Here is a 14,729-nt window from a genome sequence, read left to right on the forward strand (position 1 = left end):
ATTGGGGTGGGAGGGGGCCGACTGGGGCGGTGCCGGCAGGGGGAGGGGCCATGGGAGGTTGAGAGGGGCTGATTGGGGCCCCTGATCAGGCTGGTTGGCCCCCCGACAGTGCATATCATAGCGACTGGTCATTCCAGTTGTTCCAGTCATTCCGTCATTCTGGTAGGTCGCTTGACTTTTATATCCTATGTAATAAAACCCTAATATGCAAATTGACCGAATGGCAGAATGAGTGGTCGCTATGATGCGCACTGACCACCAGGGGGCAGATGCTCAATGCAGGACCTGCCCCTGGTTGTCAGTGCACTCCCACAGGGGGAGCACCGCTCAGCCAGAAGCCAGGCTCATGGCTGGCGAGCCCCAACGGCGGTGGTGGGAGCCTCTCCCATCTCTGCTGCAGGCGGGCGGTAAGGAAAGAGGGGTCCCGGACTGTGAGAGCCCCAGACTGCGAGAGGGATATCTGGCTGCTGGCTTACACCTGATCCCCGGGGGGATCGGGCCTAAGCCGGCAGGCGGATATCCACTGAGGGGTCCCAGACTGGAAGAGGGTGCAGGCCGGGCTGAGGGACGCCCCCCCCCCCAAGTGCACGAATTTCGTGCCCTGGGCCTCTAGTATATAGATAATGTTCCATAAATATACCACATTTTCTTTATCCACTCATCTGTTGAAAAACATTGAAGTTGTTTGGATATCTTTGCTATTGTGTAAAATGCTGCAATGAATTGGAGATGCAGGTATCTCTCTGAGATACTGATTTTATTTCCTTTGGATATGTACCCAGAAGTGACTGCTGGATCATATGGTAGTTCTATTTTCAATTTTTTGAGGAACTACCATATTTTTTGCCACAGTGGCTGTACCAATTTACATTCCCACTAACAGTGTATAAGGTTCCCATTTCTCTACAATCAGACCAACATTTGTTATCTCTTGTATTTTTTATAATAACCATCCTAACAGGTGTGAGGTGATATCTCATTGTGGTTTTGATTTGCACTCCCCTGACAATTAGTGATATTTAGCACTTTTTCATGTATCTATTGGCCATTTATATGTCTTCATTGAGAAAATGTCTATCTATCCGGGTCCTTTATCCATTTTTAAATTGTATTCTTTTTTTTTCTTCTTGGCTATTGAGTTGTATGTTTATATATTTTGGATATCAAATATATTCAGTCCATCCTCCTTGAATGCTTCTAGAGTTCTGTTCTCAGCCTCCAACATGAGTTATATCAAAAACTACCTATCATAATAGTTGGAAACAGTGTTCCTCAGATCACGTACAGCAGAATCATCTGGGATATTTATAAAACAATGCAGATTCCTGGATTCTATCCTAGATCCTACTAAATTAAACCCTGGGGTGGGATCACAGGAATCTGCATTTTAAATAACCTCTAGTCTCACTGACAAGTGTATGGCCCATATCCAAACCTCTCTTCTGAGTTCTAGGCTAAATTCCCACTAAATAATTCTTTTTGATGCTTCAACAAATTCAACTTTCAAAACTGAACTTCTCTTCTCCCCTTCCTATACTCTCTGTAAGTTAAGAATCTAAGAAACCTGAGAATTATCCTTTACTCACCCAGTTCCTGCCCATCTATATGTTCATCAAATTATCTAATTCTCCCTCTAAAGCAGGGGTGAGGAACCTTTTTTTTGCCAAGGGCCATTTGGGTATTTATAACATCATTTGTGGGCCATACAAAATTATCAACTTAAAAATTAGCTTGCTATATTTGGTCAAACATTTAATTAACTCACCCCTCTTGCCTTGGCAGGGCCAGACCAAATGATGGGATTGGACATTTCCCACCCCTGCTCTAAAGTATCTTCCTGAATCTGCCTCTTTGGAGCCACTGCCTCAGTGAAGTCTGTGTTCTGTTTTTAAAAAAATATATGTTTTTACTGATTTTAGAGAGAGAGGAAGGGAGGAGGGAGGGAGGGTGGGAGGGAAAGAGAAAGAGAGAGAAAGACAGACAGACAGACAGACATCTATTGGGGCTGCAGGAGAACCAGGAAACTGGGTGCATGGGACGCTCAACCAACTGAGCCACAGTCACCAGGGCCTCAGTGAGGTTCTTGTATTAACATCTCTCACCTGGACTTGACAAAAACAAACCAAAAAAAAAACTTAAGTAGCCCCCAGTCTTTTTTTCCTTTAGTGTATTCTCCATAATAATCAGGGTTAATTTTTTTTATTGACTCCATGATTCAGTTCACGCTCCTTACCAGATCTGCAGAATGCCTTTTCCTCCCATTTCACAACTCCTAACCTAAGCTCCAATAACATAAAAGGATTTTCAATTCACCAGAGTCCCACATACTCTATGTCTTTGTGCAAATGCTATTCCCTCAGCCTAGAACGCCTCTGCCCACTCCTTATCTGATGATTCTGACATCCTACGATAAAGCTCCAACACCAGCTCTTCTCCAGCCTTCCCAAGACAGTCATTTACCACTGCCTCTCAGGCCTGTATCTGACGTTTCCACTGTGGAATTAATGTTTCCATGCTTCCACAGAACTATACTGCAATGGTTTGATTACAGGTCTGCCTTCCCTACCAGACTGCATACTTTTGGTGAGCAGCATGATTCTTTTATTCATCTCTGCATTCCTACCAGAGTCCCTGGCCCATAAGAGTACTTAATGTTTGCTAGATGGATAAATAAAATCATACTAGTAATAATAAACAGGAGTAACTAAAATGTATCAAATGCTTCCTAAATGCCAGTTATAAAACTAATCACTATGCATGAATTATATAATTTATCTTCATAACAACTCCATGCGATAATGCTATTATTTATCTCATTTTACAGAAGAAAAACTTGTCCAAGTTTTCATGTAGAGAACCTGGAAAAGCCATGATTCAATCCAGAGCCAGAACTCTTCACAACACTACCAGGAAAAACCTAGAACATCTATCAACCTCCTGGCCAAACAGCTGCATCCTTCAGAAAGTGGAAGGACCAATCTTCCAGGGAAATAATCCACTCTAAGGGTGAGGAGAACATTACATGTGAAAGCGGAGTAAGTTCACAAACTCTTCAGACACAATACAAACCAAGTCAGAAAATTCTGACACCTCACAGAAGTCTCTGTAGCTCTTGGAAAACATATGAATTGTAAAATATGACAAAGGAGATTCCTCCATAGGCTAGTAACTAGAGAGAGAGAGAGAAAAAAACAAGAAAAATGTATACATAATGATATCTTCTATGGCTAATTGTGTGTGCATTACATCTGACCTATCAGCACCCCTAGGCCTATCTTATGCATCAGGGGGTTACCTGTTATAATGGCTGCCACTACTCAATCGACTGTACTGCTCCTTCTCCTGGTGGCTGGCGCGGGAAGAGCTGCTCAGGTGCTTCCTCTGCTCTTTGGTCTTCTGAAGGACCCGTTTGTATGAGAGTGTGCACAGCCAGCACAGCAACTTCCCATCTACCTGCAAGACAAGGAGACAAAGATAAAGAAGGTGAAACCATGTACATGGATACGAGAGAACACGAACATAAGGAGCTAGAACCTCTGAGCTGAGTTCCAGCTCTGCCATAAATGAGCTGTGTGAACTTAGCCAAGTCACTTGAGCTCTCTGGGGCTCAATTTCTTCATCTGTAAAACGGGGGGTAATAGTACCTACTTCAGAGGGCTGTTGGATTAGTGACATAATGTGTGTAAAGCATGGTGCCAGGCGCATAAAAAAATTGCTTAATAAATATGAGTTGCTAATTTTATGTATCTTTTTGTTGGGTTTCTTTAACTTAACAAACAGAGACCAGAGGAAAGTTCCAAGAATTTAAAAAGATACAAATATCTCCATGGTGCTTGTTAGGAAAATTCAGCAGAGAGAAGACAGGAGATAAAACATAAAATTTATATTTCAGTTTTAATACCTTATAAATGGCTCACAAAATGGTATGCTATGTATCTTTTCTCAGATAGAATATCTCCAGAAAAAGACCAATAAACGAGTAGATTCGAGGGCCCCAGTCCCTGGTAGTAGCACTCTGAATTAGAAAAAGTTAGTCTCTCTGAGCAGAAACTGCTCTGCACCAGGGAGAAGGGCACAGGGCTACGAAAGCAGAAGGGCTTCCAAAATCCTCTGAAGCTGGGGTGCCTCTGTGCAGCGTTAACTGAAAAATCGGTTGTGGGACAGCCTAGTGCTGGTGGCAGGGCAACAGAGCTGGTTGGAATGCATCAGGGTAGGGAGGGAGTGGGCTGATATTTATGGAATTTTAATTTTCATGTTTTTATTCCTGAATCTAGATCTCTTGCCCCATCTTGAACATGGGTAGGTCATACCATCATTTATCTAAAATATTGTCTTGTTAGCAAAATCCAATTTGCACCCACCCTCTAACCCATTAGCAGTCCATGAGTTTGAATCTATTCCATTTCACTGCTTCTACCCAAGGAAAGCCATTCTTCTCTCTCACAACTGCAAGAGCCATCCAAATTGAGCTAATTCCACTCTTAGGCTCTTATAAAACCATTTCCACCTAGCTACCAAAGAGGGCTTCTTTTTTTTTCTCTCTCTATTGATTAAGGTATTACATATGTGTCCTTATCCCCTCCATTGCCCTCACCCCCCTGGTGTCTGTGTCCATTGGTTATGCTTATATGCATGCATACAAGTCCTTTGGTTGATCTCTCCCCCTTCTCCCCACCCTCCCCTGCCTTCCCTCTGAGGTTTGACGATCTGATCGATGCTTCTCTGTCTCTGGATCTGTTTTTGTTCATCAGTTTATGTTGTTTATTATGTTCCACAAATGAGTGAGATCATGTGATATTTATCTTTCTCCCCAACTGACTTATTTTGAAGAGGGCTTCTTCAATGTAAATCTGATTATATCTCTTCTCTCTTTAAAATCCAATGGTTTCTCATCGTATCTAATATAAAATCTAAACTTTTTATCATGGTCTATGTTGACTTAAATGTAGCCCCTACCTGCCTCTGTAACCTCATTCCCTTTATCTTCCTCTTGCTCACTCTACCTTCTGTTCTTCACATGTGCTAAACTCACTCTTGCCTCAGGTACTTTTCATAACTGGTCCCTCTTCCTGGAATCTTTGCTCTCCAGAAATACCATGGCTGCTATCTTCTCATCATTCCAGTTTCAGCTCAAATCTTATCTCCGTGGAGGTCCTCCTGATTGTCCAATCTAAACTGGCCTCCCTAATCACTCACTACCATACACTCTGTTCCTTTATAGCACTAACTTCTAAAATTTGTGTTCATTTATTTCCTTGTTTGTTCTCACCCACCTCTCTCTCATACACATGACTATAAGAGAGTAAGGTCTTTTCTGTTTAGTTCGGTAGTGTATTTCCCATACCTAGAATAGTGGCTGATACATGATAAGCATTTATTATTGGTTAATGAACATATAAATGAATGTTGAAACCAAACTTCAATCTAGTTGATTTCATGTTATGGATATGCCTGAAGGCCTAATTTTAAAACACTCTGGAAGACTTTGCTTAGAAAAGAGCTTTAACTAAAGAAGAATTTGAAAACAAGGTAACTCCAATGAAAGAAAGCCAGCATTAAACATAAAAATAGCACACCAAACCATAGGGCACTTTATTTAAGATCTCTCCTTTAAAAATAAACTTAAAAATGTAAAATTACCCTCTGAGAATTAAAGTATCATAAAGAAGTCATCATAGATAACACCAATTGAGTACTTAACATATACCAGATTCCTTTCCAAGGGCTTTACACGTAACACCTCAATCTTCATAACAATGATGAGGTCTGCTCAGCCTCATTCAGAAATGAGGAAACTGAGGCAATGATAGATTAACTTGCCCAAAGTCACACAGCAAATAAGTGACAGAACCAAGATTTCAAACCAGGCATTCTGAATCCAGATCACCTATTCTCAATCCCTAAATTTAGCTCTCCTTAAGTTTATGAATATGTGATTGAGGATGCCTAAAATTATTCATACTCTTAAGGTAGAATTATAAGTAAGAAAGTAGAAACTTAATGAATTCTAATGTAATATAATTAATGATAATATAAGTACCAATTGAGTTATATTATGTGCAAGGCTCAAAATTAAGTGTTTTATATACCTATCTCAATAAAATCTCCCTATGTCCTTGTCAACTAGCTTTTATTATTCCCACTGGAATGAAGATTAAATTGATGCATAACAAGACTAACTTGCTTGCCCAGACCATTCAGCTAGCCCAGGTCTGAGGGACTGCAAAGCTTGTGCTCCAACTATTATTATACTAGAGGCCCGGTGCACAAAATTCATGCATGGGGGGGTGGGGGGGAGGGGTCCCTCAGCCCGGTCTGCAACAACACAAGTGTTCCAAGCCTGCTGCCCAGAGGCCCTCTGCGGCCAGGGTGGAACGCTTGACTTGTCGCCACAGCAACGAAGCAAGCATTCCGTCAGGCCGCTCACGCTGTCCAGTCTCAGCAGCTGCCCCCCCCGGGACTGGCAACGGCGGTGGTGGGAGCCTCTCCCATCTCTGCTGCAGGCGGGCGGTAAGGAAAGAGGGGTCCCGGACTGTGAGAGCCCCAGACTGCGAGAGGGAACTTGTCGCCACAGCAACGAAGCAAGCATTCCGTCAGGCCGCTCACGCTGTCCAGTCTCAGCAGCTGCCCCCCCCGGGACTGGGGACTCCGGCGGGGCTGAGAGGATTGGGTGCCGCCATCTTTGTGATGAAGTGACGGTTAATTTGCATATTGTCCTTTTATTAGATAGGCTAATTACTAATTCAGCCTCTGCAGTATCTTGATTCAGGGAAGAGGTGCCCTGGTTGGTAGGCAGGAGGATTCTGGTCACTGGAAAGTTATATTCTCCTATAGTAAATTTGGTTAGCAGAAGCCAGCTCTTGAGAGCCTAAGCATCTTAGAAAAGCACCTTTGGACACTGAAAAATAGTTTTTGTACTGAATGTTTTTATTCAAAAAGTATTATTGAAGAAAGTAGGTTGGTGGTTGCCAGAGGTAGGGTTGGGAGGAAGTGTAATGGGTAGTCAAAAGGTACAAACTTTTAGTTATAAAGTAAGTCCTGGGAATGTAATGTACAGCATGGTGACTATAGTTAATAATACTGTATTGTACATTTGAAAGTTGCTAAAAAAGTAGATCTTAAAAGTTCTCATTACAAGAAAAAAAAATTCTGTAATTATCAATAGTGATGAATGTTAACTAGACTTATTGTGATCATTTCACAATATACACAAATTTCAAATCACTGTTTTACACCTATGACTAATAAAATTTTGTATGTCAATTACACTTCATTAAACAATCAGTTTAGTCACTTTTTAAAAAGTAGAAAATAAGAACCATAATTTTTCTCAATAAATAACAGTAAGCTAGAAGATACATATTAATATTTTGGCCTTGCTAGATAAGACAATTAAAAGGGAGAGGAGATAGTTTTCAGTAATGTAAAATCTTATCTATTAAAATCTATCTATCTCCATCTATATACATACACACACACACACACGCACTCACACACACACAGAAAGAGAGCACACACATAGTATATGCCAGAATGCAGAAAATATAGCAGAGAACAAGAAAGATAAAGACCTCACATTCTATGCCCAGCTGGTGTGGCTCAGTGGTTGAGTGCCGGCCTATGAACCAGGAGGTCATGGTTCGATTACCGGTCGGGCACATGCCTGGGTTTTGGGTTTGATCCCGGTATGGGGCGTGCAAGAGGCAGCCAATCAATGATTCTCTCTCATCATTAATGTTTCTATCTCTCTCCCTCTCCCTTCCTCTTTGAAATCAATGAAAATATATTTTTTTAAAAAAGACTTCACATTCTAGTGGGTGTGGACAAACAATTAAGCATATGAGATAATTTATCATAATGTTACATGCTATGAAGACAATAAAGCAGGGCAATATGATAAAGAGTGACTGAGGGAACTAATAAAAGGTCTTTGTAAGGAAGTGGCAGCTGATGAGCTGAGAGGTGACATAAGAAACCAGTTAAGAGAAGGGTGTATCAGGCAAAGGTGAAAATGAGACTGCCATGTCTGATGGACTAAAAGGTGGCCAGTATGGCTGGGACAAGGTAAGACTTGGTGAGTGTGAGGGCAGCTTAGACTGAGTCAGATACAGGCCTTGTAAACCATGGAAGGAGTTTGGGTTTTATTTTAAGTGCAACTGGAACTCACTGGGGGGCTTTAAACAGAAAAAAACCCAAACACACTATGTGCCATTTTGATTCCACCAAAGTACCATCATTTCACATGTAGCTTCCCTTTATGTCATATTCTTGTAATCCTTAACTTCAACAGATAGAAACAATTAAAGAGCCAGAAAGTAAGCCTGGCCAGTGTGGCTCAGTTGGTTGGAGTGTCGTCCCATACACCAAAACGTGGCAGGTTCGATTCCTAGTCAGGGCACATACCCAAGTTGCAGGTACGATCCCCAGTTGGGCGCGTAAGAGAGGCAACCGATCAATATTTCTCTATTACATCGATGTTTCTCTCTCTCTCTCTCTCTTCCTTTCTCTCTCTCAAACCAATAATAATAATAATAAAAACAAACATATCTTCGGGTGAGGAGTAAAAATAAATAAATAAATAGCCAGACAATAATAAAACTGACAGTATGACTCTCTTGAGTCACAATCTCTCCTTTACAGAGTTCTATAGAATTCTGCCAATCACCAGTTCACTTATGTGGGATATTGACCACTATAATTCAGGTTCTCATGAGATACTAACTCATGAGATGTTAGATGTAAGGGTCCACATTTGATAATGAAGTAAACAAAGGCTGAGTATCTTCTTCGAGGTCAATAAGAGAACTAGGAGTGGAAGTGAGAAACCTTTCTCTGTTATCTCTCTTTTTTTTAATGAATTTAGTAGGGTGACATTGGTTAATAAAGTTATATATGTTTCAGGTGCACAATTCTATCATACATTATTTCTGTTATAGGTCTTTTTAACACAATTGGCTCACCTTCATGTCTCTGAAAGAAAAAAAAAATCAAGAAAAACACAGAGATTTACCTTCTTTCTGTCATCTTTCCTGTCAAATGCACACTGCTGCTTGCACTGTTCACAAGAATATGGCGGTCCATACTTCTTCTCTGAATTTGTGCAGCGCTGGCATTTGTTGCCAATAAATGCTGCAATTATATTGCAATACTGACACGGTTTGGGCTAAAAGAGGAAAAAACAGGGTCAAGTAAAATACCAATGCCTTTTTTAAAGCAATTATTCGTATTACATAGTCATGGTAAAACTTCCTAAGTTTCCTTTTACATTGATGGATCAAGTGAAGTCCAATTTCTAACACTATGTAAAGTGTTTTAATGTGAAGGACTATTAATTTTAAAATAAATAAATGAAAAAATAACAAAAACTCATTAGTGTATATGCTGGGACTTCTTTGAGAAATTCAACAGAACGAGCTCTTTGAAGAAACCAACAAGTGCTTCCAATTTTCTGGAAAAGGCCTCTTTGCCTTTATAATAATAAAAGCATACTATGTTAATTAGACCGGATGTCCTTCCTTCCTTCCGGAAAATGCCGCAGTAGGTGGGGCCGAGACAGAGGCGGAAGAGGCCCCCAGCTGCGGTGGTGGTGGGCCAGGGCCAAGGCCCTTGCACGAATTTTGTGCATCGGGCCTCTAGTCATTGTATAAACATGTTGGAAGAAATGTCTGCAAGACCATAGTATCCTGAACCCCTCACCCTGAGAGGGAAAAAAAATCACTCATCAATGGCTGGCTTGGTTCAGTGGTTAGAGCGTTGGCCTGGGCACCAAAGGTCTTGGGTTTGATTCCAGTCAAGGACAGGTACCTGGGTTGCAGGTGTGATCCCTGGTCCCAGTCCAGGCACGTGCAGGAGACAACCAATCTATGTGTCTCTCTCACATCGATGTTTCTCTCTTTCTCTCTCTCTCCCCACCCTCCCCACCTCTCTTCCACTCTCTCTCTGAAAATCAATGGGGGTAAAAAAGAACAGTTGACTGCTACCAAACAAAGAGGTCAAGTCATGGAATCCATCTTTCTCCTTCTCCATACTGGTTGCTGTAGCCTCTCGGGAAAATTATAATCACAATCCTAAACAGTGACTATAAATACAGAACTCCTCAAAACTGAGTATTAGCTGAGTTTGAAAATTCAAACACTAGATATATTTTTATGAGAAAGTATTTACACATAACTAGTTCTTCCAATAAAAATATAGTAATTACATTAATAGTCCACAGAATGTAAGGTTCCAAGAGACCTGAGCACTTACTGTTAGGTACACAGAAAACTACTTACCGTTCCATACAACTGCACGTTCTGAGCACATTTCTTGCATATTGTACTGGTTTTACTGTAAAGGAAGAAAGAGACACAAGGCTTCTATAAGAAAAAAGTTGTTTTAGTTAGGACATCTGAACACTGATTCCTCCTTAAGCCCAAGCAATTTGCTCATTGCTTTGTGCCAAGGTGAAATATAGTCTGGACATCTGGTTATCTGAAGGTTGAGTATCTGGCCAATAGCTCTTTTAATTATTTTGTAGTTATTAATTTTATTAACTCAGATAAATGAGGCTTTGGTTTAAAATAGTGAGTTATTTCTGATTATGACATCTCTAAGTAAAATTATCAGATATGGAGAGGAACCTCAAAAGAATATAATGTTAAAGCCCTGGCTGGGTAACTCAGTTGGTTAGAGTATCATCCTGATATACCAAGGTTGTGGGTTTGACCCCAGTCAGGACACATACAAGAATCAACCAAAGGCCAGGCTGGTGTGGCTCAGTAATTGAGCATAGACCCATGAACCTGGAGGTCATGGTTCGATTCCCAGCCAGGGTACATGCCCGGGTTGTGGGTTTAATCCCCAGTAGGGGGCATGCAGGAGGCAGCCAATCAATGATTCTTTCTCATCATTGATGTTTTTCTCTCTCTAGCCCTCTCCCTTCCTCTCTCTGAAATCAATAAAAACATATTTTAAAAAACCAACCAACTGGCTGGTGTGGCTCAGTTGGTTGGAGTGTCATCCCATACACCAAAAAGGTGACGGGCTTGATTCCCAGTCAGGGCACATATCCAGGTTTCAGGTTCGATCCCCTATTGTGGTGCGTGCAGGAGGCAGCCAATCACATTGATGTTTCTCTCTCCCAAGTTAATAAGAAAAAAAATAAAATGTACTTTTTAAAAGGAATGTTATGTTAGACTGAATTGGACTAGCAGAAAATAAATCAATTCTCCTTAGTTCAGATGAACAGTTGAAAAATTTGAGGCTAATATTAAATATATCTGTTTGAAATAGAAACTCAGAAATTGTATCCATGTTGACTTTTCTTTATCTATGCTCCTCTCTATAAGTAAAAGAATATAAAAATCTCAGATGTGGGGATATAGATACTATAACCAAATATATTTTTTTAAATATTTTATTGATTTTTTTACAGAGAGAAAGGGAGAGGGATAGAGAGTTAGAAACATCGATGAGAGAGAAACATCGATCAGCTGCCTCCTGCACACACCCCACTGGGGATGTGCCCGCAACCAAGGGACATGCCGCCTTGACCGGAATCGAACGTGGGACCCTTCAGTCCGCAGGCCGACGCTCTATCCATTGAGCCAAACCAGTCAGGGCTATAACCAAATATTTTGTCAGTATTTCCAATTTGTCTAAGAGCCAAAGACTGACAGAAATAAAAATGTCCTTTGCCGGAGTTCATACATAATATTACCTAAATGCCTGAACTGATGAACCGCCTTGGGGGAAAAAATCATCTTTAAATAAAGTCTAACTCTTCAAAAAGGGATGTACAAACAAGTGATTGGTGTGCAAGAACAGTTTAAACAATATTCTGGAGATAAAAATAAAATCACACAAAATTATAATATAGCAAATCCAGCCTATTCACTATGTTATGATTATTTTACCATACAGTTCCTATGAAAGTGACCATAACGTTAAAACAGACAAAAGAAAAACCTCAAAGTAGAAAACATTTAAATTAAAACAAGATATTCAAAGAAAATATTTTCCAGGGCAACTTTCTGCAATTTTAAGAAGGCAGTACAAGAAGCGAAGTACATTGAGAGACTTCTAAAAAAAGGATTAGCATCAGTGATTCTGTGATGCTGAATATTTTGGTATATACTTAGATTTATTATTGAAGAGGTGGGATATATTATCAATATATACAAGTGTTCCTAACATCTTAGAAAATATGCAAAGTGAAACTACTTCCATGATCCATCTTGAATTAACATTTATGTATGGTATGAATTAAGGGTCAAACTTCTTATCTTACCCCACACACAAAAATTAAAGATGAATCCTAAACCTAAATATAAAAGCTAAAAACTAAAGCTTCTAGAGTATATTCTGTATGTTTCCATGTGTGAGCTAGCAAATAGGCCCCACCATGCTTAAGGCACTGTCGCTTACACGTGCAGTTCCACGAAGTTTGAACTTACTAAACTTATAAACCACAAAGCACTTTACTGCTATAGAAAAGCACCTCCCCCACAAAGATGTGTTTATTCATACCTAAGTACCTACGTGTTTTTCACACTTTTAAAAATAAGTTTCAAATGTGAATAGGGCTAACAAATCCTTTTCCAGGATTGCCACATTTCCAAAAGTATCTTCTTTTGGCTCATAAATTCTTCCAACTCTGTATATAGACATACTGGAGCATAAGGCTCATGTTGAACTCCTGTGGTTTCTGAGTGTCATAAAGATTATAACCACAATATAAAATGATCAAGGATCTGAAGAAAAGTTTACTTAAAAAAATTTAAGCCTAACTAGGTGGCTCAGTTGGTTGGACGCCCTCTGGTTTGCTGAAAGGTTGCCGGTTGGATTCCCAGTCAGGGAACATGCCCAGGTAGAGAGTGCAGGAGGTAGCTAATCGATGTTTCACTCTCACACTGTGTTTCTCTCTCCTTTTACCTCCCTCTCTTTCTAAGAATCGACAAAAATGTTTTCTTAAAAAAAATTTTTTTTAAGCCATCAAAATTAGACGTAACTAGGGAACATGTGTATTTTATACCCATCAACGTGTTATAATAAAAAAAACTACAGCCCTGACCTCTTTGGCTCAGTGGATAGAACGTCGGCCTGTGGACTGAAGGGTCCCGGGTTCGATTCCGGTCAAGGGCATGTACCTTGGTTGCAGCACATCCCCGGTGGGGGGTGTGCAGGAGGCAGCTGATCGATGTTCCTCTCTCATCAATGTTTCTAACTCTCTATCTTTCTCCCTTCCTCTCTGTAAAAAAATCAATAAAATATATTTTTTAAAAAATAAAAAAAATAAATAAAAAATAAAAAAATAAAAAAAACTACAGCGCTAGCCGGTTGGCTCAGTGGATAGAGTGTGGGCCAGTGGACTGAAGGGTCCCAGATTTGATTCCCACAAAGGACACATGCCTGGGTTGCGGGCTTGATCCCCAGTGGGGGGCCTGCAGGAGGCAGCCGATCAATGATCCTCTCTCATCATTGATGTTTCTCTCTCTCTCTCTCTCTCTGAAATCAATAAAAATACATTAAACAAAAAAACTGCAGAATCATACTGTTTTCCCTTCAGATCACATAAATCTTTTGCCTTTTAAAAAAAATCCTCGCCTGAGGGTGTGTTTTTTTATTGATTTTTTTTAATCAATCCTCACCAGAGGATATTTTTCCTCACTGATTTTTAGAGAGAGTGAAAGGGAAGAGAAGAGACAAAGAGAAACAGCGATGTGAAACACACACATCCATTGGTTGCCATCAGGGCGGGGAAGCAAAGCCCCCACCTTTTGGTGTACGGGACAAGGCCCCCAACAGCTAATCCATCCAGCCAGAGCTAAATCTTTCGACTTTTACTAAAGATTTCCATGGAGAGGAACAAAAAACTGCAGAATCTGTGTAAAGTGAAATTGATTACAAGTTTTAAGAGGAAAAAAGCCTATTAACATTTTTCATGGTCAACAAAAACGGTACCTCTCCTGCTGGTACTCAGTCCTACAGTAGGTGCACTTCACAACAGGGTGTGCAATCCGACATTCCTGAAACGAAATGAGGACGTAATTTTAATAGGCGGTCAGAAATGGAAACAGCTTCAGTACCCCGCACAGCCACTGTGCTTCAGTGAGTCACTGAAACAGGCCGGGCCTTATTTTTTCCCTGTCTTACCGTCATCACTGTCCTGCGGTGATATGGGAGATAAGTCGGCTTTATACGGAACTAGTCTGTAGTCATAAATTGTATGAATAAGCCTAAGGCTGGAGTCAGAAGCCCTGGACTCTAGCCTAGTGCTGCCACTACCCCTGTGTGATTTTTGAGCAGGTCCACTTGTGAAATGCAAGTGCTGCGTTAAATTCATCATTGCTTACGTATATAAAACTACTGTCTAATGTAATTTTGAAAGCCAGCTTGGCGACTTTTAACTGTGGCCTCACAGCTCTTCTCTCCCCTTACATAGGCAAAGCAGGATGAAGCAACTTCAACGAAAAAAAGGGAACTTAAACCTTCAAGGGTAAAAACTGACCCACAGCTGGTTAGGATGAGGACCGAGGTCAGCAACTGGATGTTGAGAAAATCACCCTTTTGCTTCGTGCGCTTGACTGTGGGCGGGCCTTTTCTAAAATCCTCTCCACCTCGGACTCTGAGACTAGCTGACAAGTGTCCCAGAGGCGCTCGAGTTCGAGTCACTCTTCTCAGGCAGCACCCAGCTCTGGAGTTGGGTCCCGGGCGGGGCAGGGGGTCCCCCAGCCGGCAACCAGGCG

The 14,729-nt window shown here is 40.9% G+C and overlaps 1 protein-coding gene across 2 annotated transcripts in view; it reads right to left on the bottom strand.

Moving 5' to 3' along the window:
* FAM76A (family with sequence similarity 76, member A) overlaps nucleotides 1–14,155 on the bottom strand; it is a 23,899-nt gene extending 9,744 nt beyond the window's left edge. For both annotated transcript variants that reach the window (XM_014546836.1, XM_005875249.2), the window contains exons 1-5: nucleotides 14,137–14,155; nucleotides 13,945–14,009; nucleotides 10,275–10,329; nucleotides 9,011–9,163; nucleotides 3,296–3,453 (exon numbers count right to left, since the gene is read on the bottom strand). In XM_014546836.1, coding sequence (XP_014402322.1) covers nucleotides 3,296–3,453; nucleotides 9,011–9,163; nucleotides 10,275–10,329; nucleotides 13,945–14,009; nucleotides 14,137–14,142 — 437 coding nt within the window. In that variant the 5' untranslated portion in view covers nucleotides 14,143–14,155. The remainder of the gene's footprint in view (nucleotides 1–3,295; nucleotides 3,454–9,010; nucleotides 9,164–10,274; nucleotides 10,330–13,944; nucleotides 14,010–14,136) is intronic.
* Between the last annotated feature and the right edge of the window lie 574 nt (nucleotides 14,156–14,729).

The sequence above is a fragment of the Myotis brandtii genome, unplaced genomic scaffold, assembly GCF_000412655.1.
Source record: "Myotis brandtii unplaced genomic scaffold, ASM41265v1 scaffold456, whole genome shotgun sequence".
NCBI lineage: Eukaryota > Metazoa > Chordata > Mammalia > Chiroptera > Vespertilionidae > Myotis > Myotis brandtii.